The following is a 27904-nucleotide window of genomic DNA, read 5'->3' as shown; positions in this document are numbered from 1 at the left end:
GTCCAGCTTTGCATACTGTAAAATGTCACTGGAAATAGTACGCAATTCGCGTACTATTGGTTTCATACTAAGGTTTCGGACATACTAAAATATCTCACATACTGTTTTAGCGTACTAAATAGCATGTTAGTGTGTGATTACGGACGCAAACTTTCTCATTTTACAGCTAAACAGTACACTACAAGATGTTTCTGAAAACATTTGAGGCAAGAATTAGACATTAAGGTAACAGAATGTTGATTCACATTTGATCAGCGCTGCCTAGTTTGACCGTTTGATCGGAGTTCGTGAGTGATTGACAGCTGCTCAGAGACGGCAAGACTCCAGCTCGGCTCTGATTGCTGGTTTTCCTCCAGTCTGTGAAATCTTGCAGATGCCGTTAGGAGCACCGGAGGACACAGAGGCACATGATTTTTTCTCCAGATTACCTGTTTCATGCACTGCTGTCAGGATGCAAAGCTTGTGTTTAAATGTGTGAACAGACTTGCTCCTCTGTGCCTTTCTGCAAATACATCATGAGACTACAGAGCAGTAGCAGATCCACCAGAGCAGCTTCAAGTGGGAATTGTAAAGTTAAATTCTGCAAAACATCTTTTGCTCAGACAGCTTTTTCTGTGAAAGGAGCGAAGTCTTTGAACTTGCTATCTGATCACTTAAAATCTGCTGCAAACTTTACCACCTTTAAGAGAGAAACCAAATCCTGTTTAATTCAGCAACAAACCTGTACTCATGTCTAGTTTTCATGTAATGTTTTTAAATGTGTGCTTTATTGTGTTTATTTATTTTTCCTGTACCCATTCCTGTTTTAATCTCTTTAATTCTACCCACTGCTGCTTTAAGTACACACACACACACACACACACACACACACACACGCAGAGAGGCTCTTGTGATGCTACTGCCTCCTCTCCTCACCAGGGGGCGCTACATAACAGCACATTTCCTCTTTCATGGTCTCTCTGCTGCAGTGTGAACCTCTTCTCCTCCTCAGAGCTACTGAGGATATACTGGTCTCTCCTGTCTCCTCAGAAGACTCTCATTTATATTACCAGCTCTTTTTTTTTTTTTTAGTGCAGCACCATTAGTCTAATGGCATTACATGAAATGGCACATGCATGTTTATAAATGCGCCTTCATGTGGGGTTGGAAAGAGAAAGAGAAAAAAAGGCAGGTTTGGTGACTTTGTGTATGACCTTTTCGGAAAGCGAGCTAATCCCGAGCTATAATAGACTCCGGGACCGATATGGAAAACTGCTGCACCGTTATCTCGGTTGTCTAGGAGACCATCAGAGCACCGGGGCCGGTGGAGATGCCTCGGTATTAAAGGGTGTGTGTGTGTGTGAGTGTGTGTGTGTGTGTGTGTGTGCGTGTGTGTGCGTGTGTGTGTATGTGCGTGTGAGTGCGTATTGGAAATGTTTTCTCTTTTTTCTCATAAGTGTCACTCATAAATACTGCATTATGGACGTATAGGACCATTTTTCTGCACCATTATATTTTGAGTATGTTGAAATTATAAATGTGGAGACTGAGGAACACAGGAAAAGGTCAGGCATGAAAAATTAAACTGCATTCGCCTGACATCACTTATAAAATGTATCTTCTGTGTCCCAAATTATATCAAAATGTGACTGTTGACCAAATGCCAGAGCAGATTATATTAAAGATAACGCAGGCCTTTAATGTGAGGCCTGCAGACATGTAGGCCTGCAGGGAAAAAAAAACAAAAAAAAACGAAATCAGAGGAAAGTTAACGGTGCATGCTGTGAAACTGGAGATAATACTCTCATGTTTCGATGTGTTTATTAGGAGGGAATCATTTTCACAAGTGCAATTAAAGCTGGAAACTGAGCTTATCGCGTTATCTGCATTTTATCTGCAGATAGCCTCAAAATAAAATAATCAAATGTGAGTTTATTGAGTTTGTAAATGTGTGACATCTTATTTTTGTAAAAAAAAAAAAAAAAAGATGAGTTATATAATATGTGAATTCCCCAAAAGGTGGCCTATATATTTAAAATAAAAGCTATAGGAGCAGTTATGGGACTAATCAGACAGATAGGCATCATGTCACAGTGATGTATGTTTAATACAGCTTTGTATTGATATGGAAAGTGTCGCGTGTGTGCAGAAGGTCTCGCCAATAAACTGCCTCTAAAGCCAGAGAGCCTCCAGTACACACATGTACTGTCTGCAGCGCTGCAGCGAGTAAAACGTGTAAATATTTCTCATTGCCTGCGTCCTATCTGTCTCTATCAACCTGCAACACACACACACTCACACCCCCAACAAATGATGCATTAGATGCATTGAATGTATTTGTTGTGCAAGTTTGAAAAGGCGGCGATAATCTGGGAGTGAGAGATAAGGAACAGTAATTTATTCAGCAGCACTTTGGACCTCAGCTCCCTGCAGCCTCGGTCGCTGCTGACACCTCCAGCAGTTTGCTGATAACGATTAGGCCATTTATTATCTTCACACAGAACAAAGATTGCGTGGTGCCGATGAAATATTACCCCTGGTAATAATCAGAAGGAGAAAGGCCCTGCATGGCATCTAATGCAGTGTGCATATAATATATAATATCATCCCTGACGAAAACCCTGTATGCACATGAACACACACACACACACACACACACACACACACACACACACATAAACACACGCAAACACACATAAACACACAGGCAGAGTCTCGTGCAGAACATGCAGAAAATTGATTAACAAAACAAGTGCAAGTAGACACAAATATAACATTAGGATATCATGTTGTGATTTATTGTGTTATTGTGTTGATTTATTGATAGAGAAAGTCGTTCTAGTTTTTTTCTTTCTATTTCTACATATGATAATAATAATAATAATAATAATAATAATAATAATGATAATAACAATGATAATAATAATAATAATAATAATAATAATGCAATTATAAAATAATTTTAAAAAAGTTCTTATTTCAAAAGGTAATTATTTCCTGACAGAGCCTAAAATAAAATTATTCATGTAACATGTATATAAACTTTTATTTATCTATTTGACCATTTGCTTTGAAACCTGATGGATAGCTCTGGTGAATTGTTGTAGTATCTTAAAGACCCTATTGTCACAATTATCAACTAATTAGAGTCTAAGAGGCTACTTTTAAAAGGCATAATATTGACTCAAATGTATTACCTAATTATATTAATATTGAATATAGTCTACATGATGCAACTAAAAAATGAAGCTCATAAATAGAACAAATAGTCAAAAGTCAAACTAATAATACAGTTTCTTTCACAGTTCAGACAATAACAATATACAGCCTATAGACAAACTTTATAAAGAGATATTTTTCATCTAAAAAGCCTCATGGGTTTTATGAGTGCAAAACATTTTGAGAAACCATGAAGCACTTTTAGGTTGATTCAGACTGAACAAAGTTATATTTCCTCCATTGAGCCAAATCTCGATATATTTTGAGCTCTGCTGATTTCAAACACTGAAACAAACGTTATTAATTCAGTCAGACTTCACATTCTCTCTTTTCTTTCTCTTCTTTTTGTGTGCGTGCAGCACTCTGGGGAGCACGAGCCTCGAGTCGCAGAGGTCCTCGCGCCCCTTGCACCTGCCTGCCTGGCTGCTGCGCCGCGCACGAGCCTGCAGGTCGCGTGCAGGAGATTTTAGGAGCTTTGCATGTTTTACAAAGTTGTTGTTAGTGTGCGAGATATAAAGCACAAAGAAAGGTGGGAGGGGGCCTGTTTTTATCCTTTAACACATTTAACACAGAGAGGAAGAGGAGGAGGAAGATGAGGAGGAGGAAGAGGAGTAGGAGGAGGAGGAGGAAGAAGAGGAGGAAGAGGAGGAGGAAGAGGAGGAGGAGGAGGAGAGAGGAGGAGGAGGAAGAGGAGGAGGAGGAAGAGAGAGGAGGAGGAGGAAGAGGAGTCATGAAGCAGAATCGCAGTAAGTCAATTAGGAGCGAGTCGGTCAGTCTTCACCAAGTTTTAGTGAAAGAAAAAACATCTTATAAACAACGTGCAGCCTTTATTGAGTTACACATGAAGGATATTTATCAGTGCAAATGTTTTTCCCCTCAGATTACCAAATTCAACTTTTTTTTTCTGGCTACACGCTGCGAAAGTTGCTTGTTTGCAACTTGCCTCCAGACTCACAGTGATTGTGCATGTATGTATCATCTTGTACCTGGACAGGTGTTGGCCAGGGACATCCATTGGCCCTTAAAGGTCCCATATTATGCTCATTTTCAGGTTCATACTTGTATTTTGTGTTTCTACTACAACATGTTTACATGCTGTAATGTTAAAAAAACAACTTTATTTTCCTCATACCGTCAGCCTGAATATAACTGTATTCACCCTCTGTCCGAAACGCTCCGTTTTAGCGCATTTTGACGGAATTGCAACGGAATTGCGTTGCAAGGCAACAGCTTGGGTCCATGTGCACTTCCTGTTAGCTGATGACATTCATACACACTGCAACCAGGAATAAACTGGGACACATTTAGAATGTTTATGTTTAAAATTGTGTCAAGGGTCTAAATATTGTATATTCGGGACGTCACGAATGGGCAGAAATCCCGACAGCTTGTTTCAAATGCAGAGTTTCTGAATACGGGCTGTGTGTGTATTTTCCTGTGGATTGAGTGTTTCAATACCGTCACAGTATTTATATAGGACTTAAGCCTGCTTTATAATAAGAAAACATGAAAAAAAAAACACTTTTTTATAATATGGGACCTTTAAGGAGTCCTTAACTAAATGCAATTATTTAGTTTCTTATTACTTCCCAGAGAAGTGAAATAGCCTATAATCCTTATGGCACCACTTTTATCATAAAATGCTACTGACTATGCAAATTGCACTATTTTATGTCTCTGATTCTCATTTTGCTTTTGTGATTTTCCATTTTTTTTCCATTTTAAATTGAAGGGTACCTGAGACCCAAAGATTTCCATTGCCAACGACTGCTTGTTGTAATTGTTGTGCATATGACGAATAATAATATCTTGACCTCTACACTGATCCCCTCTTGGGAGCAGGTATTGCTGCCAGTTTCTGTGTATTTAACGGGGACCCGGGGCTGCTGGCTGACGTGCCGTTACGTTGCTGTGTTTCTGGCTGCAGCTTCTCACACGGCCACTGAAGTTTGAGCTCATATTCAGAGAGGTTTGGATCCAGAGAGAGGAGACAAGAGAGGAGAGAGACACTGAGCAGATCTCTGCCGAGGATGAGACAGCGAGCACCGGTTCTTCCACGTTATCTTGATAGTATATTATAAAAAAGCAGATTCTCACCTGGACACCTTTCAACCATCGCTCCTTTATTTTACGCACTGTTATTTTTTGGAGAGACGCTCCGAGGCTGTGCAGAGAATCAGACTTTCTCTGGTTGGACTCACAAAGCGCAGCCACTCTGCTCACACTGCAGCTGGTAGGTGAATTATAAATATTATATATATATATTTTTTACACTATCTGACATTTTTTTAAATCTTCTTTTGGGAAATGTTTTTCGATCTTATAATAACATTATTGTAGCACAAAAAAAAATATTTTTCTGCAAGATTGCATGAGCTATGATAGCTTTAAGGAATGCTATTTGCTGCTTTTACGCTTCATAATTGCAGCTTATATTTACTCTCACATTCAGTTTGTCACGGCTATTCAGATATTATTAAGTGTAGTCTATAAACCTCCATAACATCTGAGAAGAAAGCGGCACAATATTGGATTAAACGTGTAAAGCATAGAGTCGTAATGGTGCGTAAAGATGAGCTACTTTTGTTATATTCACTGGTCTTTTTCTCTTTTTAGACCAGTAACCTATACTATTTGTCTAAATAATAAAAAGGAGTCAAACACTGAGCCAAAATTAATAATTAATGCACCTATACCAGTGATAATATTGCATTATTTTCTAAAATTTCGTAAATATACCATCAACAACTAATTCTAGTCCACTTTCTTTATGTTGCCTCGGGCAAGGTGTTTTATATTTCTGGTGAAAAATAAACCCTCGATCACAAACTGGATTAGTGCATCATCAGCATGAAGTTAGTGACGACAAAAGGTATTCAAATGTCACGCTTTTAAAATGCATAATGACTGGAGCAATCATCTTTCATCAGCAGAAAGAGCAATCACATCACTACAATGGTGGAGTAGGGACAGCTATAGGGGGGTCTCCACAGGCATGCAGGAGCTGGAGGGGACACATGATGGCACCTCTCTCTCTCTCTCTCTCTCTCTCTCTCTCTCTCTCTCTCTCTTACCTGTGCTGTTGTTTGCATGATGCTTTATGGACTATTTGTGCATGATTCAAAAATGTGTGAAGCTCTGTTATAGTGAGAGTAGACTGTGTAGATTTGTAAGGCAATGTAAGAAAGAAAAGTTGTTTTTGAATGAAGGAGTGACTGAATGGCTGACTGACTGAATTACCACATTTTAACACTGCTGACACTTTTTATCGAACAGTTTCTGTGTAGAACAGTTCTGGCATTGAGCAAACTATCCCTTTAAAGGCCTACTGGATTGTACTATATTGTTGCGTCTACTCCTTGTAAATACTTACCACAAGTCTCTGCTGCAGAAATACTACTAGAAATATCACACTATATCCTAATTTCCTGCTTACTCCATTTTCTATTTTTCTTAATTGTATTGTTCTTAAGAACAGTGTTTTTTTTCTGTGTGCTGCCTTTTAAAGTTGATCTGTTTTGAATGAAGTTTAGTTAGTTTATAGGGAACCTTTCCAAAATTGTTCATATTTAAAGCTCCATTAATGGGTTTTTGGCCACAAACCATACGAATCATCTTCTGCTCCATAATCCTTTTTGTTTGGTGTGCAGTTCATGTGTCCTGCCCTATTGTGAAATGTTATTATTCTGAGCTCAAACTGCTTAAATGGGAGTGAGTGCTGCTCAGTTGTTTTTGAAAGAACGAGTAACTGAATGGCTGACTGACTGACTGACTGACTGAATTAACACATTTTAACAGTGCTGACACATTTTATCAAACAGTTTCTATGTAGAACATTTGAGCTATAGGGACATTTTCCAAAATTGTTCTTATTTAAAGCTCCATTAATGGGTTTTTGGCTACAAACCTAAGAATCATCTTCTGCTCCATAATCCTTTTTGTTTGGTGTGCGGTTCATGTGTCCTGCCCTATTGTGAAATGTTATTATTGTGAGCTCAAACTGCTTAAATGGGAGTGAGTGGTGCTCTCATAGCAGCATCCAGGCCCCTTCTCTTCTCCCAGCGGTTATATGGCCCTGTGTCTGGGTGCTTGTGTCTATAAAGCCCCCCCAGTGCCCTGGCTCGATCTAATTAGCCGTGAGTAAAGGGGACAATAATGCTTCAGCTGGTTTGTGTCATTCTCTTCTCTCTCTGACTCTGCTTATCTTCACGAGCACCACTGTGGCTCTTCACACACACATACACACACACACACACACACACACACACACACACACACACACACACACACCTCCACTCTGGATAATGATGGATGACCGTGCCCAATGGGAACAAACAGGTAGATAAAGCCCAATCCCATTTAATAACAGCATGGATCGGAATGATAATCTTGTTGTTCATTAGCCGCTGCGGCTGCACAGCGATACAGTTGTTGCACACAGTTCTCACCCAGTGCAAGAGGTGTTGTGGGACGGATAGTGTTCTCCAGTGTAAGGATAGCATCCCTGGGTGAAACAATACTGCTGTGTCCTTGAGGAAGGGAAAGCAACACCCCCCCTCCCCCCCTCCCTACTCCACCGTCACCCTCTCCCATCTTTTGTTCCAGCACAGATACAAATGGGATTAATGAAGGTATAAATTACAGAGGGCTAAATCCTGCTGAGTAATCCATTTGGCAAACATGCAAACAACAATGCAGCAGCTATATAGCCTGACACTCTCCAAGGCCCCGGCGGTTAGCACAGCCAGAACACAACACAGAAGCACACAGGCTGACCACTGCAGGCTATAGTGACAGAAAAAAAAAGAAATGTCCTTTCACTACTAGCCTCAAGAACAAGAGCAGGGCTGGTCATCCATTCATGCTTGAACAGAGGGAGTCGTTGTTGCTTCAGGTTCAAGCATGTGTGACTGCAATTTATTCAACAGCATAAAATAGCTGCTTTTTTATTAGACACACAAATAGTGTATAGCTAGAACTGATGATTGATCCATTGTGCATTATAATAAATATCTATAAAAAGGACAATTAATAACCACACAAAAGGTGAGCACTCCACCTGCCAACTTTACACTGGAATGCTGTTCAGGTAGCTGCAGACCCACATGCACTAATTTGTTGATTTTAGGAGTTGACAAGCTCAAAGGGCTGAGCTCATCAACTAGCTGCCCCTGGCAACATGCCACTGATTTAACGACTGATGAATGACACACACACACACACACACACACACACACACACAGGTATAACATCAGATCAGAGCTGTAATGACCTGCATCGTGGATACCATGTCATCAGAGTTATGATGGGGGTATTTCTATACCCGGAGAATTTGTCAAGGTAAACAAGCTTCACGTGACACCCCAGCAAACTCCCACACACACCCCAGTGATTCTGTGACGTCAGGTCCAGGCATCAGCGTGGCGGCCAGTCTATAGGCTCCTGCACGTATATCTTTATGGGCACAGGCATGGATTTTACACACAGACTAATCATTTTACGCAGACTTATCATTTTACGCACATACTAATCATTTTACGCACAGACTTATCATTTTACGCACTGACTTATCATTTTACGCACAGACTTATCATTTTACGCACAGACTTATCATTTTACTTTACGCACAGACTTATCATTTTACGCACTGACTTATCATTTTATGCACAGACTTATCATTTTATGCACAGACTTATCATTTTATGCACAGACTTATCATTTTACGCACAGACTTATAATTTTACGCACAGACTTATCATTTTACTTTACGCACAGACTTATCATTTTACGCACTGACTTATCATTTTATGCACAGACTTATCATTTTATGCACAGACTTATCATTTTATGCACAGACTTATCATTTTACGCACAGACTTATAATTTTACGCACAGACTTATCATTTTACGCACTGACTTATCATTTTACGCACAGACTTATCATTTTACGCACAGACTTATCATTTTACTTTACGCACAGACTTATCATTTTACGCACTGACTTATCATTTTATGCACAGACTTATCATTTTATGCACAGACTTATCATTTTATGCACAGACTTATCATTTTACGCACAGACTTATAATTTTACGCACAGACTTATCATTTTACTTTACGCACAGACTTATCATTTTACGCACTGACTTATCATTTTATGCACAGACTTATCATTTTATGCACAGACTTATCATTTTATGCACAGACTTATCATTTTACGCACAGACTTATAATTTTACGCACAGACTTATCATTTTACGCACAGACTTATCATTTTACTTTACGCACAGACTTATCATTTTACGCACTGACTTATCATTTTACGCACAGACTTATCATTTTATGCACAGACTTATCATTTTACGCACAGACTTATAATTTTACGCACAGACTTATCATTTTACGCACAGACTTATCATTTTACTTTACGCACAGACTTATCATTTTACTTTATGCACAGACTTAGCATTTTACTTTACGCACAGACTTATCATTTTACGCACAGACTAATCATTTTCCGCAAAGACTTATTATTTTACGCACAGACTTATCATTTTATAATTGTACGCACAGACTTATCATTTTACGCACAGACTAATCATTTTACGCACAGACTTATCATTTTACATACAGACTAATAATTTTATGCACAGACTTATCATTTTCCACAAAGACTTATCATTTTACGCACAGACTTATTATTTTACGCACGGACTGATCATTTTACGCACAGACTTATCATTTTATGAAAAGACATATCATTTTACGCAGACTTATCATTTTACAAACAGAATAATCATTTTACGCACAGACTTATCATTTTACGCACAGACTTATCATTTTACGCACGGACTTATCATTTTACGCACAGACTTATCATTTTACGCTCAGACTGGCTAATCATTTTATTGGATCAGGACCCAGCAAAAAGAAGGCCACAAGAACAATATAAAAAAAACACTGAAATATCAGGAGAAAAAGACACAATAAATGAGAAAAGGGATAAACTTTCCATAAATATGTGCAAAAGCTGCTAGGAATTGTTTTATTTGACTTATTCATCATAATATAATTTTCCTTAATCCACACTGGCAGAAACTCGCTTGTATCCTATAATAGAATAATGATATCAATAAAAATAAATGAATAAAACACGCCTCTGTCTAGGGTTTAGATTTGTATTGTGAGTTTTTTGAATGACACTGAAGATCACCAACCGATTAGGTGAGGTGAGGCCTCGCGCCCATCCCTGGTCTGGTGCCACCAGGTGAGAAAGAGGCGCCATTCGTATGCAAAACCGTGTTTGATTGCTCTGTCCTCGAGACAAAAAAACACTGTTTTCACGAAAGGAATGCTCTGTTGCTAATTAAAGACAATTAGGGCGCTCCCAAACAATGGGGCCAATTTCGGGGTCATAAATCGACTCCTCCTCTGTTGGTTTTAGAGGTGCTGAAAACTCTGTTTATTTACATAACAACAGTATGCAAAAAAAAAAAAAAACAACACTTACAGTTACTGTTGGTAATGTGAAGCTCTAATCACAGACATTTTGCAAGTGGGTGCGAAATTCTAACATCACTCAAAATGAACTCAGGTACTACAAATACACAGAGGATAGGAGTGAGTGGGAGGAAGACTTGTCAGTGACTATTAATGATGAGACATGGGAAGATAAGACCCGGACGAAAGCAATACAATTTTTGCATTTTTTTGACCCCTCACTTTCTCCTCTGTGTCTCAAATGTAAAACCGAAATAATTACCTTAACCCATTGCCTTTGGTCGCGTCATAAATTACAGAAGTACTGGTCTGAAATATTATGTGAAATGGAAAAGATATTTGATTTAGAAATGAATCTTTGATTTTAGGAATCCCAAGTTCAAAATATAATTACTGCAGCCAACAAAAGGTTATATAACATTCTTACATTTGCTGCTAGAAAAAATATATTACTACAGTGGATCAGTGATAAGAAACCCCTCTGTCCAAAAGTCATATTTGAGATGGTCTCTTTGGAATATCTCACAAATATTCTACATGCCAAAGTAGATCAGTTCCACAATATTTGGCATTACCTATCTGAATTATATTGGACCTGATCTCTCCTCCATTATCTCACAAGGAGTCTCTTGAACATGAATTCATATATATCCTGTGACTTCCCTGCACTATGGACTATTTCCTATGACCTCCTATATACATTTTTTTTATCTGAGCTGTACCAGTGTTTGTTGTTGTTTTTTTTTTTTATTGTGTTTGTGAAATAAGAATAAACATATTAGTGAAAAAAAAATGACTCAGGTGATTGTTAAAAATATTTTGCAGATGGGTTCATACAGGTGAAGGCGATTTACAATAGATTACGCTCTCTAAACCATTATAATAGGCCTAGTGAGGCTTATATTGTGCAAGACTGAATTCCCCCTTCATGTTAGATGTCTGTCTTTAGGCTTATAACCGATTGCTCATTCAGTGTGAGCTTCATGAGAGAGAAAGACCCTCCGAGAAATTACACTGCTGATTGATAAGTCTTTTAGGTTTTTTTCGGGTGCAGGGAAAATGGAAATTGAAAGAAGGAGAGAGCAGGAGGATGCATTGAGCCAATTGTGAACAGAGCTGGCTGTGATTGGCTTAGACTGAAGCACCGCCTCTCAGTGGCTTGATATGGGAATTTACTGGCGCCAGTCTGCATCAGTCTGCGCCACACATCTCATTAATGAGCCTGAACACTGCTGCATGGATCAGATCAGGAGGTTCACACACAAGCTTCTATCTGCGCGTCAGCTGATCGGAATTGCAACAGGTAGAGGAGGAAACATTTGTGTTTTTGTTGTCTTTGTGAGGGGGATGCATTGAGACAGATGTGCTCTACTTTGTTTTTTAATCATTATAGGACTTGAAAAATGTGCAAAGTTTTATTTTTCACGTGTCAACTGCAACGATTAGATAAAAAATATAAAAGGATGCTTCTTCATTTGCATGGAAGGAGAGGTATCCAGAGGAGACATTTGTATTGCTTTTTGTTGTCTTTGTGAGGGGATGCATTGAGACAGATGTGCACTATGTTTTTAATCATTATAGGACTTGAAAATGTGCAAAGTTGTATTTTCACGTGTGCAACTGCAACGATTAGAAAAAATATAAAAGGACGGACGCTTCTTCTTTTGCATGGAAGGAAAGGAGAGGTGGAGCCACAAATTAACATTTTTGTTTCGTCTCATTTGCAGGTATAGAACCGAGGAGAGAGGAGATATCCAAGGATTCTAGAAGAGAATCAAAGAGATTCTAGAAGAGAACCCAAGGATTCTAGAAGAGAAATAAACACAAAGCGCTCAGGAACTATATATTGTGAGGAGGATTTAACTTCCACTTGGAGGTAAAAACATAATATAGCCTTAAAAAAGTAGCCTCAACACACACAAGAGAGCCGCCTGCAGAGGAGAGCAGCTGCAGCCATGGAGGTCGCAGCGGCGGATCAGTCTCGGTGGATGGCGCACCATCACGCGGTGCTGAACGGCCAGCACCCGGACTCTCACTCTCACCACCACAGTCACAGTCTGAGCCACAACTACATGGAGCCGATGGCGCCTTTACTGCCGCAGGACGAGGTGGACATGTTTCTGAACCACTTGGACTCTCAAGGGAACCCCTACTACACCAACTCCAGGGCGAGGGTCACATACAGCCAAGCACACGGTAAGATGCGCACAAGTTTACAATCAAATGAGGATAACAAAATGTGCGTTTTATGTATGCATTATTTACGTTTTTGCATAATGCATCAAAGACCAAACAGCTCTATATATTAAAGCATATGCATACAGCCACGCACACGGTAAGATGCGCACACGTTTACCAGGATATGAGGATAAAAAATGCATTTTATTAATGCATTATTTAAGTTTTTATATAATACATCCATAACCAAACAGCTTTATATATTATAACATGTCTGTGTGTTTGTGTGTGTGCACTGTGGAATATGTCTATTCATTTAGTACGGAAATAGCTGTGATGCGCACAAGTTTACCAGGATATGAGGATAACAAAATGTGCATTTTATTATGGCATTATTTAAGTTTTTGTATAATGCATCAAACACCAAACAGCTTTATATACGTGTGTGTGTTTGTGTGTGTACACTGTGGAAAATGTCTATTAATTTAGTACAGGAATAGCTGTGATGCGCACAAGTTTACCAGGATATGTGGATAAAAAAAATAGATTTTATTATAGAATTATTTAAGTTTTTGTGTAATTCATCAAAAACCAAACAGCTTTATATATTAAAGCATATGTGTGTGTGCACTGTGGAATATATCTATTAATTTAGTACAGAAATAGCTGTGATGCGCACAAGTTTACAGCGAAATGTGGATCAAAAAATGCATTTTATTATGGCATTATTTACGTTTTTGCATAATTCATCAACGACCAAACAGCTTTATATATTAAAGCACGTGTGTGTTTGTTTTGTGTGTGTGCACTGTGGAATATGTCTATTAATTTAGTACAGAAATAGCTGCGTAATACGATACGATACAACGTTATTGTCAGTTTGCACTGAAATTAATTTTGCATCCAGCTCAGTTTGAGAAAAAGTACACATCCAATAGACATACTGTTACCATAGACAGACAGACAAGTAAGACACATCAGACAAAAAAAACAAAACACATCACAATTATTCATACATAACCCATTACAAAATTACCATCTGTCCTCTGGATTCACATGTTCTTAAGCAAAACATTAATTATTATTTAGCAACAAGATGCAGGTAATAATTCATGCAGTGTGCTTTTATCCGATTTGGAACTGAATTAGCCGCCTTGCTTCTTCAGAGTATGTAGTTACTGGTTGTATAGTTTTTTTCGGGATAAAATGCCACTGTATTATTCCAGAGTTTTTTTTTTTATATTGATACCAATGCATTTTCAAACAATGTCAGAATCATGTAAAACAACTTAATTTAAATTTTTCATCATATAAAATCAGTCTAAGTCCATTTTGACTTCTGAGCCAATTCACAGACATAAAAGGAATTTCTAGCAAATGACATGGAGAGGAAAAGGAAGTATGTCATTTAACCTCTCTGTGTGTTGGAGCAGAGAGAGAGAGGGAGAGAGGGAGAGAGAGAGAGAGGCACATCCTGGATATAAAATAAAAACCGCAAATTTACTAATAACAATCTTTAGTCCGAGAGAGCTGCAGGCGATGAAAAGATACTGCACCGACGAGGAGCTACTTTTAGTGTGTTTTCTCTAGTAAATATCTTTATCAGCCATATCTTTAATACACAAGATGTGTGAGGCTGTTGTTTAACAGGGAGAACAAAAATATTATTGCAAATTAATTATCTGGAACTAAATGTCTGACTCGAGTAATTCGGAGTATTTATCAGGTAAGATAAAAGTCTTTCTTTATCTTTCCAAACTTTTAAATCCTTAATCTTAAAACCCACTTTTATAGAATGTCTTTCCAATCAGCTAAATTATAGTCTTTTGTGTGCTGATGTGTGTATATATGTGAATATGTAACTGTATGAATATGCTTGTTTCTTTCTTTTTTTCCCATTCTATTGTTTTTTTATTTACTTACTTATGTTTCAGTGTATTCTGTTGTACATGATGTGTGAAGTTCCCTTGGAAAAGCACTTTGTGTGCTTTGTGCTTGAAAAGTGCTCTACGTATTATTGTTTTTGTTTATTTTTTTGTTTATGTGTGTGTTTTTTGTTTGCTTTGTTGTTTTTTAAACTCTACTCTTTCTTTTTGTCATTATTATTATTATTATTTCTCTTCTTGGTTTTGCTTTTGGTTTTGAATGTTGAGGTTGTTTTCTCTATAGTGTACTGGATGGGTTTGTCTGTAAAGCTCATCTACTTAAAAGTTGGTTTATAGACTGTTGTAATTACAAAACAGTGGATTGCATAATATGAAAACAGCCTTTCAAAAAGGGAAAAATAAAGTATCAAACAGAAAAGTGCGATACAAACAGCTCAGTGTGTCTGCTGATATTTAGCTAACATCAAATCATAAAAGATTTAATGTTGGATAAAAACAAAGTCCCGTTAATATTTATGGTAAAATAAGTTGTTGCTTGTTCTGTTTTTGTATGTTTTTGTATTTTGACATAATATGCTATGGTCCAACCACGAATGAATAGTATTAACTTGAACCTATAGGTCCTGTGTTGTGTGTTGGGTTGTGTCTTGAATATTGTTGTGTTTTGTTGCTGTCGCTTTTGATGTTGTTTGTGGTCATTGTTGGTAAAGATTGTAATGTGATTATGTACTGAAATGTATAGCCTAAAACAGTTCAAAGTGATTTAAGTGGACTCCAGGAAGAATAGCTGGGCTTCAGACACAGCTAATGGAGATCTGAATAAAAGATAAGATAAAAATATATATATATATTATTACTATTATTATTATTATTATTTCTGTTTTGCAACAGTGGATTGCATACGAAAACAGTTTTGAAAAAAGGGAAAAAAAGGTATAAAAAAAAAGTGCTCGACATATAAACGTATTATTATTATTATTTCTGTCTTGCAAACTGGAGGCATTCAAATAAAACATTTATTCATTTTTTTTTTTTTGTGATTTCAGCTCGCCTCACTGGGAACCAGGTTTGCCGACCACACCTCATCCACAGCCCCGGTATCCCCTGGCTGGACCCGGGTAAAGCAGCCCTCTCTGCCGCAGCCCACCACCACAACGCATGGGCGGTCAGCCACTTCAGCAAGCCCGGCCTGCACCCCTCCAGCTCCGGATACCCCTGCAGCAGCAGCACCACTGGCACAGCTCCGGTCTCGTCTCTCAGCAACGTCGTGTCTCACTCCAGCTCGCACCTCTACAGCTTCCCACCGACTCCTCCTAAAGACGTGTCTCCAGACCCAGGCCCAACATCTCCAGCCTCCAGCTCCGCCAGGATGGACGAGAAGGAGTCCATCAAGTACCAGATGCAGCTGGCGGATGGTATGAAGATGGAGAGCTGCAGTCCTCTCCGCAGTGGCCTGATGAACAACCAGGGTCCGGCCACCCATCACCCGATCCCGACCTACCCGGCCTATCCTCTGCATGCACCACACGAGTACAGCGGCAGTCTCTTCCATCCAGGCATGCTCGGAGGGTCTTCATCCAGCTTTACGCCCAAATGCAAGAGCAAGGCCAGGTCGAGCTCAGGTGAGTCTCACGTGTGTGTGTGTTTTTTTTTTGTTTTTTTTTTACCTTCATTTAACCAGGTAAAATCAATTGAAAACCAATTCTCATTTACAATGATGACCTGGCCAAGAGGCAGCAGCAAGAGTATAAAAACACAGTCCACACAAGTGACACAACCAGGACAGGTACAGTACAGTACGACAAAACATACAGTATGCCATGACAAGACATGAGGAAATGGCTAAAAACAGCATAGGTAAATAAATAGGTCAGACATTAATAAACACTATGTACAAAAAAGGTGGATTACTGGATGTTCTGTGTAAAATTGTAATGGAAGAGAGAGAGAGAGAAGTGAGGGCTGGTCAGCAAGTACAGCAGTCAACTATGACTTGTTGCAGTTTTTGCTTGAACATGTTGAGAGATGTGAGAGCTGTGAGTTTAAAATTGATGTCTCAATCCCTCCATCCGATGGCAGATCAAAACTGATAAGGGCCTTATGAAATAGTTATTCACTAGTTTACCCAATCAATCAGCAGCAGATACATGTTTGTCATGTAAAAGACTAATATTACAACAGGCACTCAAAAGGGGAATTTACGCAATTGTTTCTTTTAAATTGTATTTATTTATTAATTATCAGCTCTGTGTTGCAAGAGCAAGGTCAGGTTGAGCTCAGGTGAGTCTCACGTGTGTTTTTCTCTCCATCCCTCCATCAGATAGCAGATCAAAACTGATAAGGCCTTATGAAATAGTTATTCAGCTGAGATGAGAAGTGTTACACACTTGTCATACAAAGTTATTTAATTTCTAGACAACAACTGGATTGGTTTGTTTGTTGACAAAGCAACCACTTAAGTAAAAAAAAACTATACAAAAATATATAAATATTTCCGATGAACAAGAAAAGGATTCAGGATTTACTGTAATATATTATAATATATATTATATATAATAAATACTATAAAAAGATTGAAATAATGATTGTGCTCACAGATTTTTTTACACACAATCAATCAGCAGCAGATAAATGTTTGTCATGTAATAGACTAATATTACCACAGGCACTCAAAAGGGGAATTTACGTTATAGTTTATTTTTAAATTGCATCTGCCTTTTAACATGCACTATCTGCAACCATCTTGGACTCTAACCACTGGCGTACTTTACACTTACTTTACTCTATACATCCTATATACCACTTTATAGACTGCACATATGCACATATTACATTTATTTATTGCACATACTACATTTATTTCTAATTTCTTTCTCCTTCCATCAGATGCCAGATCAAAACTGATAAGGCCTTATGAAATAGTTATTCAGTTTATGAAGTGTTACACACTAGTTTATCCAATCAATCATCAGCAGATAAATGTTTGTCATGTAATAGACTAATATTACCGCAGGCACTCAAAATTAAAATAGTCCCAACAGTTTTTTTTTTAAGTCAAAAAAATGAATAAGAAAAAAAAACAGAAAAAAATTATTAAAGTCATAGTATATATGTAATAATGAACAAAACACAACCATGTTTTTTCATACTTTTGATGATAGCCGTGACAAAAAATATTTAATACAGAAAAAAGTAATGTAATTGATACCATACTTAATAGGTACTAAAATATTTTTTGTTAAAATTTGCTCTAATAGTGCCCTGACATCTGCCCCACACCTCAAAGCAATATGAATATCAAAATATTTTTTATTATAAAACTAGAGCATAAAGGCTTATAAATACGAGGTTGTCATAGGTGGAAATTTCACACAGACACTTTTTTAAAAGAAAGTTGCTTTTACTTAAGGTAATATGATGGTATGTTGGCACAGTTCAGGCCATCACACTGAACTATTAAATAAATTGTATTTATTTATTAATTATCAGCTCTGTGTTGCACTAATCTAAGCTATAATTATTAATGCTGATGGCACTTTTTTGTAGCCTAACTTGTTGCTCCAGTGGCGAAAAGAGAGATCATTTCCATATCAGACCCCCCCCCCCTGTCTCCTCTCACAACCTGTCCTGACAAGTCTTATCTTTTGTCCCATCGCACTCCTCGCCACTTGTAAGCTGCATCCACTTAAAAGGCTTCACTTTGGTGAGGAATCAATGAAATTCATCAGACTAATCGGGGTCAACTATTTACTACATGCTCAGCTATTGTGCGCATGATTAAATGTTTTTTTGGGGATTGATATAAAAGAAAGGAAAAGTGAGATTATAGCTAATTAAACTAATCAATTAATCATGTTTTTTTTGTAATTTGGCAAAAAAAAAGATTAAACACTAACTTTTTTTACATCTTTCACGAGGATTTTACACCAACTTATTATAGGTTATTTTGTTCAGCAGTCTTCTTCGTGCCACAGACTTGTTTTCTTTTAAATGTGGCCTTTATTGCACTTAAAAATGAAGGAGTCACGACGCCCTGGCTCCTGCCATATCCTGTATACCTCCATGTGAACAAATCACGACCTCCACCCCGCCCACAGCTCTCCCCAGTACTAACAAAGCACAGGCGACAGAGCCCTGCTGTTTGTGTTTTTAAGCATGGCCTTGGCCCACAGTGCACCGACATGAAGTGGAGGCAGCCAGTACATCTGCTTCTATGAAAGTGTATTTAAATAACACAGTTATGCCTATGCATCATTTCAAAAAAGAGACTATAGTGCATTGAGTAATCCTGATTAAAAATGCACATAATTGGTTTTAATTTTACTAAATCATAATAATAAAACTATTATCTGACTGTCTGGATAAGCAGCTGATTCAATAGAGTGCATATGTTGGGAGTAATATTTAGGGGACTTTGTCTGACATTAATGTGCAGACATTTGAAAAACAACCCAGTTTGGTAATGGCTCTGTAATTTCCCTACATTGTTCCAGCTGTTGTACTTTGAAATAATGGACAAAAAAAATAGAGAAACATCAAAAAAGATGTTGCTCCAAATGTAGTTGCAATTATCAATATTGTCATCCATTGTGCCCCATGCTTTTTAATACACCTGGGGGACGCTCGCTGGCTGATAATGGGAGTGAATGGGAGGCTGTTGTAGCAGAGAAATGTTATACTGTGACATTTAAAGAAGCTGGCCAGTCTGCGCCTGAATCAGTAACACAAACATATCAGCTCCGGCATTAAAAAGGGCTCTTATCTATCAAAGTCGATGTCCGTGTGCCAGTAATGGTGATTGATTGTTGTACAAAATGCCACAATGACATTTCAGCTGTCAGCACATATACCTTACAGTATAGTGTGGCTTCCTGTTGAACCAGCCTCAAACCAGAACTCCTCCTCTCTACCTTTTCACACAAAGCTTCCCATTTTCTTATTTCAACACTAAACATTGGGTAAGACCTAAATACATCAGTCATTGCTGATGAATATTTCAAGTGTTAATGAAGCCGCTATAATGTGGTTGCTGAAACACTTAAAGAGGAAGAGAAGGGAGGTACAAAAAAAAAAAAAAAAAAAAAAGGCGGCGAGATGCATTTCAAAAGGAACATAGCTTTTTTACTCAGGTCAGATTCCATTGTAGAGCGAGGGTGGGACTGTGGGTGTCGCTGGCATTATAACAGGAATAATGAGATGATGCTCTAGGGAGAGAGGGATACTTGAATTAAATGAATCGGTCGGTTTAGCAACAGGCCGTTTGAAGTCAGTCAAACCTGAAAGGGAGAGGAGAGCATGTGGGAATAACTAAAAAAGCAGGTTTTTATATAGCAGGAAGTTTCAGTCTCTGCTTAAGAATAATAGAATCTTCATCAAAATAATGCCGGATTAAATTTCTCGATTATTAATTGCAACCAACTGGCATGTACCCTTTTCATCAACACTGTCTGCCACATTTAATACCATCGCCACACACTTATGTTTCCTCTCATGTGCGCCCACTGGGTTGATGAATAATGTAGTCCTAATTTGATGGCGTGTCTCATTCTTCTTGTTGGACACCTCTGGACATGTTCTGGCTGTCTCTGGCCTCCACAGTCTGGATCGGTTTACACGGAGGTGTCTGTGTCCATGACAGCCGTGCACATTTGGTGCACCTGCACTCTGATATGGACATTGTCGCCATCATGAGACAGATTTTGACTTCATATTACAATGCCATCTAGGGTCGCCCGATTGGGCTGCACAGCTGCTATGTGTTGCTTCTGTCAGATGGTGAATTTTTTAATTATATAAAATTTCTCCTTTTCTTCTCCTCTTGAATTCTATTCAGAGGGCCGTGAATGTGTAAACTGTGGTGCCACCTCAACCCCTCTGTGGCGAAGGGATGGTACCGGCCACTACCTGTGCAACGCCTGCGGACTGTACCACAAGATGAACGGCCAGAACCGACCACTCATCAAGCCCAAACGTAGACTGGTGAGTCCTCACTCCGTCGCCTCACTCTGAGAGAAGGGCACCCAAATATGAGCACAAAGCAGATGCCTGCAGCACAATTCCAGGAAAGTTATATTTTCCCTATGATCTTCCTGGAATTGTTTGTCCCTCTCACCCCCCGATGATCCGCCTTCATGGCCCGTTACAATACTGCTACTATTGCCATTGTTCCTGCTATCATTATTGCTGGTACTTCTGATACTGTTACTGATACCACTGCCCATGCTGCTTTAGTTAACACCATGCTCGAGTAAATGAAAAGCAGCATTCTCGTAGTGGACGTACCGCTGCACAGCCACTCCTGGCATTAACCCCACTGAAGCTGGACACCATCATTTATTTATTTCATGGCTTTCCAAACAATTTATAAACCCAGGTATTTTGATTATTTTTTTAAAAATCTGTTCTTTATAAGTACTCTCAAACAAGATCACAATCATTATTTCAATCTTTTTATAATATTTATTATATATAATATATATCATAATATTTATTATTATTTTTAAGGTTTTTTTTTCACAGTAACTCCTGAATCCTTTATTGTTTATCGGAAATATTTTATTTTTTATTTTCATTTTACTTTAGTGGTTGCTTTGTCAACAAACACACTAAGAAATAAAATAAGTTTGTATGAATTAAAACAGTTTTAATTTTTTAGTAGAAATAAAGATAAGCATGACACTTTTAACTTAATAAGCATTAGTGATTAAAATAAATAAACCAACTGAAACAAAGTCACAAATAGTAGTACTATACTACTAATAATAAAAAGATAATAATAATGGCTAAATTATTGCGAATTAATTACTGACTTTAAAAATAAATATTACAAAGTTTAGTGCTGGTATAACCATTTAACTTTAATAATAACTAATAATAAAAAAATAATAATAATGGCTAAATTATTGCGAATTAATTACTGGCTTTAAAAATAAATATTTAAAAATAAATAATACAAAGTTTAGTGCTGGTGTAACCATTTAACTTTAATAATAACTAATAATAAAAAAAATAATAATAATGGCTAAATTATTGCGAATTAGTTACTGGCTTTAAAAATAAATATTTAAAAATAAATAATACAAAGTTTAGTGCTGGTGTAACCTTTTAACTTTAATAAAGGAGATCTGGGCTAATTATGATTGTGCCTGTCTAATGTCCTTATTAACATTAGCTGATAATTTGTAAAAAGCTTTCTAAAGCTTATTATAGGCCTAATATAGACATATTTTTTTACTTTATATTTTCTCATTGTCGTCCCTAGACCAGCTCCACGTCCATTAGATTTTCCAGTGGGTCGCTGTAGCTTTTGCATTTTCAGCTCAAGTGTTTTTCAGAGTTGTGTTCAAAGGGGCATCCAGTTGTTTCCTATCCGGATATCTGCTCGGCCCAGATAAGGAAGTCAGGCTCCCGGCTGTTTCCGCCTTCAACCAGCGCGCTGCATTCTCTCTGTGGCCACACTGACACACACTGTAGAGAGATTATCACAACACTGGAGGAGCTGCTTATGTGTGAAGAGAGACGGGACCGTGAGGGGCGGGGATTGGAAAATAAATGGATTTATGTTCTCCTCTTGTTTGGCACAACTTTACGCGCTATTTTTGAAAAGATAGGTATTTTTATTATAGGCATAAAAAAAAAAACACGCACCATGCAGGGTTGATGTTTTCCCTCCAGGTCAATATAGCAACGAGTCCACCTGAAATTAATTAACAGGGAAAAAACATTTAAGGCATTTTTGTCCATCAATTTACAATCTTCGAATAATCCCTAAAAACGTGTAAAGCCTATGCAAGAGGGTTGATCATATCATACTCTACTCTACAACTAAAGAGGCGCCCAAAACTTAAAGGTCCCATATTGTAAAAAGTGAGATTTTCACGTCTTTTATATTATAAAGCAGGTTTAAGTGCTATATAAATACTGTTAAACTATCAAAACGCTCAATATACAGAGAAATACACACAACCAGTATTCAGAAATTGCACGTTTGAAACAAGCCGTTAGGATTTCTGTCCATTTGTGATGTCACAAATATACAATATTTAGACCATTACACAGATTTAAACGTAAACGTTCTAAATGTGTCCCAGTTTATTTCCTGTTGCAGTGTATGTGAATAACATCAGCTGACAGGAAGTAAACATGGACCAAAACTGTTGCCAGGCAACGAAATTCTGTTGCAATTCCATTGAAATGCGCTAAAACGGAGCGTTTCAGACGGAGGGTGAATACAGGTATATTCAGGCAGACAGTACGGGGAAAATAATGTGTTTTTTGAAAATTACAGCATGTAAACATGTTCTAGTAGAAACACAAAATACAAGTATGAACCTGAAAATGAGCAAGATATGGGACCTTTAAAGAGCTAAAATCCTGAGAGAGCAAATTGTCAAATAAAGAAAAGATTTATATTAGCTCTTATAATTTCTGCTCTTAGATGCAGCTATAAATTGTCTTCTTACTAAAGATGCAGAGAAAAAAATGAAGTATATTACAGAGTTTTTTTATGAATGGAGATAAACCAGGGAAATGTCTTGCATACCTTTCTAAAAAACGAGCCGAGTCCAAGTCTATAGCGAAAACAGACTGATAAATGACAGCTTCAAAGACTTTTTACATAAATTTGTACTAAAAGGGAAAAACCTGGATGCTGCCTGCTAAGCAGAAGAAGCTGCTCGCATGTAAAAGCTAATGTTTCTTATTATGTGTGAAGAATTGATCCGCAATGGACGCAGCGAGCACGTTGCCAGGCAGGACACCAGTTTTCCCTCCTGGATCAGGATAAAGAGAGAGGGTTTACACAAGGCCTTCATTATCAACTGTTAATACCAGCATGTCTATTTTTAATTCGTTAAATATGATAATCAGCTGCAGGCGTGTAGCCTACAGAATCAGGCATGTCTCCATATCTTATTGAGCAAATTAGAAAATGTGATCATGGTGTATCATGGCGGTCTGCATACATGCCAATTGATTAATACCAGAGGAATTAGGTATTTTAAGTATTTTTTCCGGTCTGAGTGTTCTTTTGATGCTTTTTCTGCACATGGCTGCGCGGTCTCACGGAAAGCAACGTTTAATTTAACAACAACTTTCTGTTTCTTATTGATTTTTCTGCTGCTGAGCCAGAAAAACACACATTCATTGCATGCGGTGCATGTGGCTTCTTAAATAACAGAAATGTTAAATGATCGGTGTCTAAAGAACCGTGAGATTTAGTGTTTTTTTGTGACCCCTCTCCACAATATGGCTCATTATATCATGTTTATAGCTTATTTTGTATATTGTATATTGGTAGAAATTCAATTTTTTTATTCTTATTTTATTCTAACACACATTCATTGCATGCGATGCTAGTGGCTTAAATAACACAAATGTGAAATGATAGGTGTCTAAACAACCGTGAGATTTACTGTTTTTTGTGTGAACTCTCTCCACAATATGGCTCGTTATATTCATGTTTATTACTGTTTATAGCTTATTTTGTATATTGTATATTGGTAGAAATTCAATTTGTTTATTCTTATTTTATTCTAACGTTTTTATCTATTCTTTTATTATACTGTTTAACTTGCACCAACAAAACCAAAGCAAATTCCTAGTCTAATACCTCTTACACCTGGCAATAAACACGAATCTGATTCTGATTCTGATATTCATGATGTATTTTTTCTCTGTGCTTCTTTGCAGTCCGCTGCTCGACGTGCAGGAACCTGCTGCGCAAACTGCCAGACCACCATCACCACCCTGTGGAGGCGCAACGGGAACGGAGACCCGGTGTGTAACGCCTGCGGCCTTTACTATAAACTGCACAATGTAAGTAGACTGGTTAACAAATAACAACAACAACACACCGCTGCACACAAAGTGTGGCGTTTTTTGGGGAGGTGATGATGATGATGAGGAGGAGGAGAAGGAGGAGGAGGAGGAAGATGAGGAGAGATGGAAGAGGAGGAGAAAGGAGGAGAGAGGAGGAGGAGGATGGATAGGGAAGAGGAGGAGAGAGGAGGAGGAGGAGTAGAGAGGATGAGGAGGAGGAGGAGGAAGAGAGGAGGAGAGAGGAGGAGGAAGAGAAAGGAGGAGAGACAGGGAAGAGGAGGGAGGATGAGGAGGAGACAGGTGAGAGGAGGAGAGAGGAGGAGAAGGAAGGAGAGAGGAGGAGGAGGAGAGGAGGAGAGAGGAAGAGGAGAGAGGAGGAGGAAGGAGGAGAGAGAGGAGGATGGAGAGGGAAGAGGAGGAGGAGAAGGAGGAGAGAGATGGAGGAGAGGAGGAAGAGGAGGAGGAGAAAGGAGGAGAGACAGGGAAGAGGAGGAGAGAGGAGGAGAAAGAAGGAGAGAGCAGGAGAGGAGGAGAGAGGAGGAGGAGAGAGGAAGAAGAGAAGAGGAGGAGAGAGAGGGAGGAAGAGGAGGAGGAGGAGGAGGAGGAGGAGGAGTAGGATGAAGAGAGGTATCCTACTGGTCGTTAACTGGTCAAGTGGGCGGACAGCTCGTATCGATTTAGGAGCAGAGAAACTGTGAGAGTGTCGAGGCAAAGCCTGCTCACCCTGTCGAGCAGAACCCACCGGTCGTCTTGTTTTTATTAATCCATCGTTGTGCTGAATGGGGGGCGGTACTCCCAGGAGAGGCTGCAGGGTGGCTCTGTCATTCAGTGTTACGGCGTCGGTTACACTGATGAGGATTTGTCTGAGGCTGCTCCTTTCAGCTCCAGCCAGGCCCTCATCCCCATGTATTCATATTGACCAGGACTGCTCTGTTTGGCTTGAAATTAGACAAAAGCTCCAAATACGCCCCCTGACTCGCCCTTATAATGCAGCTATGAATGCAAAACAGCTGCTCATTATTAACAGCAGTTGGTGCAACTCATAATATTGATGGCTACCATGTAACAAATGCATGCAGATCCTAATTGGCAACATTCCTGGTGACATTTAAAATTATAGGAGCTAACCAGCAAAATAAAAACAGTTCACGCTTTCAGTGAGGCTTTTGTGTGGCGTGACCTTGGAGCTAATGTGCCTCTCTCTCTCTCTTTGCAGGTCAACAGACCCCTGACCATGAAGAAAGAAGGCATCCAGACACGCAACCGCAAGATGTCCAGCAAGTCCAAGAGGTGCAAGCGGGCGGGGGACGGCTTCGACGAGCTGTCCAAGTGCATGCAGGACAAGTCGTCTCCGTTCGGCCCCGGGCCCGGCCTCGCCAGCCACATGACCCACATGGGTCACCTGCCGCCTTTCAGCCACTCGGGACACATGCTGCCCACTCCCACGCCCATTCATCCTTCATTCGGTCACCCGCACCACTCCAATCGCTCGCCGGTCTGGGCTGAGCCTCTGAGTCACTGAGGCCGCCCTCCCTCCCCCCCATCCGGACCCAGAACTCCTCCGCCTGTAGGAGCCACCACATCGCCATTAACACTAAAATGGCCTCCACATCACGACTTGTTGTGTCATGTACAGTGGTTGGAGGGGAGAGACCTTCAGTTCAGGACTTAATGACTGAAGGTCGCGTCATGCCTGAGCTCACTGGTGGGACTCTTAGCGGACTCTGTGAAGCGCTAATATGATGAGGGGTTTCTGAGTCCCTTGGTGACTGAGGCTCGCAGGAATGGAGTGAATGGAGACGCTTGTCATTCTTTTTTGCTTATTTTTACTGAGTCACTTTGGTACCCACCTCTCCGTGACCCTGTAACAGGAGACTCTCGAGAGGTCTTAAAAAGAACCGCTGTTTTTTCACCTCACGACCATCTCATTATATACTGAGATACGTGCACCCCGTCCATCCCCACGCCGTCGTCCATAACCGCTGTGGACAGACGGACTCTTCGGCGCTGGAGGTCTTAAAGACTGTTCACCTCTGTTACCAACCAGACTACAGTACCCACAAACCAGTGCTCTCCTCACATGCTGGATTGTACACCACCACCACCACCACCACAATGCTCACCACCTGTTTTTAATAATGGACTTTTATGGAAAAAAAAATACACAGTAAATAGAGTGTTTATAAATGCTTAATTGCTATTATTGTTGTTATATTTGATGTTATAATTATTGCTACGATAATTTATTTTCCCTCTTTAAGCTTTCGTCAAAGACACATGGAAACTTATGATTTGAATTTCATGGTTATTACGTAAAAGAAAAACACTGACCTATCTTAGATGAAAAGTCCCTGAGCTGTACGTTTTTATAATTTTTTTTCCCATCTCACAAAAGTAAAGGAAATAAAGGAAAATAAAGTTTAATACTAAAGTGAGATCTGCCTCGTAAGTTTGGTCTGTCTCTCTCTCTCTCTCTCTCTCTCTATCATTCTTACATACACACAAACGCTCCTTTAATGAAGAGTGCTTGATTATTAAAATCATAAGGGATATCAGATGCATCAAGGGAAGCTCTGTGATCCCTTGAGCGTGGTAATGCTTTGGTCAGGCTCCTCCTCTATCTGTGATGGCGTGTTGTTAAGAGAAGGCCTCTTTGTGGAGCTGAGGCCCCGGGCTGGACCATTGTACCCAGACAGCAGACTCCAGCGAAGGGCTCCGGAGTCACACACAGTCATACATATGCACACATACCCACATGCTCATACACACACACACACACTCGGGAAAAACACAAACCTCAATTCACCAAATCTTAACCAATATAACCCATGCAAGGTCTCTTTTTAAAAACATCTCTAACAGCCAATTTTTAACGTGACAAATACTGAGTCATGAGTGCAGCTGAGTGGGAGAGTCCTCGCTGGAGTAGCCCTCTCTCTCTCTCTTGGCCACGGTGATTGGAGTGAGAGGAAGGACAGCGGGTCTTTAGTGGGAGAGAGAGAGAGAGAGAGAGAGAGGAAGGAAAGGCAATCAGGCGACCTGAGCAAACACGTGGGGGTCTGCTCAGACCCTTCACACACAGATGTGCACGCAGCTGAGGCTGCCAGGAAGCAGGCTCTCTGCTACTCCCTCATCTCGTACTCTTTCTCTTTCCCTTTGTTTATCTTTTTTTTCACCCTCTCTCTTTCTGATCTCCCATTTGTCTTTATTCTCTCTCTCTCTCTCTCTCTCTCTTTACACTGGTCGTTCTGTCTCGCCCTCCCTTTTTGGACGATTACAGTAAAATAGAAGAAACTTTGAACAGAGCCAGCCACTAATGAGTC

The 27904-nt window shown here is 39.2% G+C and overlaps 1 protein-coding gene and 1 long non-coding RNA gene across 5 annotated transcripts; one reads left to right on the top strand and one right to left on the bottom strand.

Moving 5' to 3' along the window:
- Positions 1-145: 145 nt before the first annotated feature.
- LOC119494165 lies at positions 146-13840 on the bottom strand. The gene is made up of 3 exons (XR_005208139.1): positions 13827-13840; positions 11563-11567; positions 146-305 (listed from the first exon to the last, which is right to left on the bottom strand). It is a non-coding gene; the product is annotated as an uncharacterized LOC119494165 (long non-coding RNA).
- On the top strand, positions 5181-27016 carry gata2a (GATA binding protein 2a). 4 transcript variants are annotated; one of them, XM_037776553.1, is made up of 6 exons: positions 5181-5431; positions 12426-12894; positions 15809-16384; positions 20584-20741; positions 24453-24578; positions 25798-27016. In XM_037776553.1, the coding sequence occupies exons 2-6, from the start codon at positions 12654-12656 to the stop codon at positions 26101-26103; spliced, it is 1407 nt and encodes a 468-aa protein (XP_037632481.1). In that variant the 5' UTR covers positions 5181-5431; positions 12426-12653; the 3' UTR covers positions 26104-27016. The 4 variants fall into 4 exon arrangements, with proteins under 4 accessions (XP_037632481.1, XP_037632411.1, XP_037632507.1 ...); XM_037776483.1 differs by lacking the exon at positions 5181-5431 and adding an exon at positions 11760-12001; XM_037776579.1 differs by lacking the exon at positions 5181-5431 and having other exon boundaries at positions 12654-12894; positions 20596-20741.
- The last annotated feature ends 888 nt before the right edge of the window (positions 27017-27904 follow it).

Source organism: Sebastes umbrosus, chromosome 1 (assembly GCF_015220745.1).
Source record: "Sebastes umbrosus isolate fSebUmb1 chromosome 1, fSebUmb1.pri, whole genome shotgun sequence".
Lineage (NCBI taxonomy): Eukaryota > Metazoa > Chordata > Actinopteri > Perciformes > Sebastidae > Sebastes > Sebastes umbrosus.
This window is presented reverse-complemented; position numbering and strand designations above follow the sequence as displayed.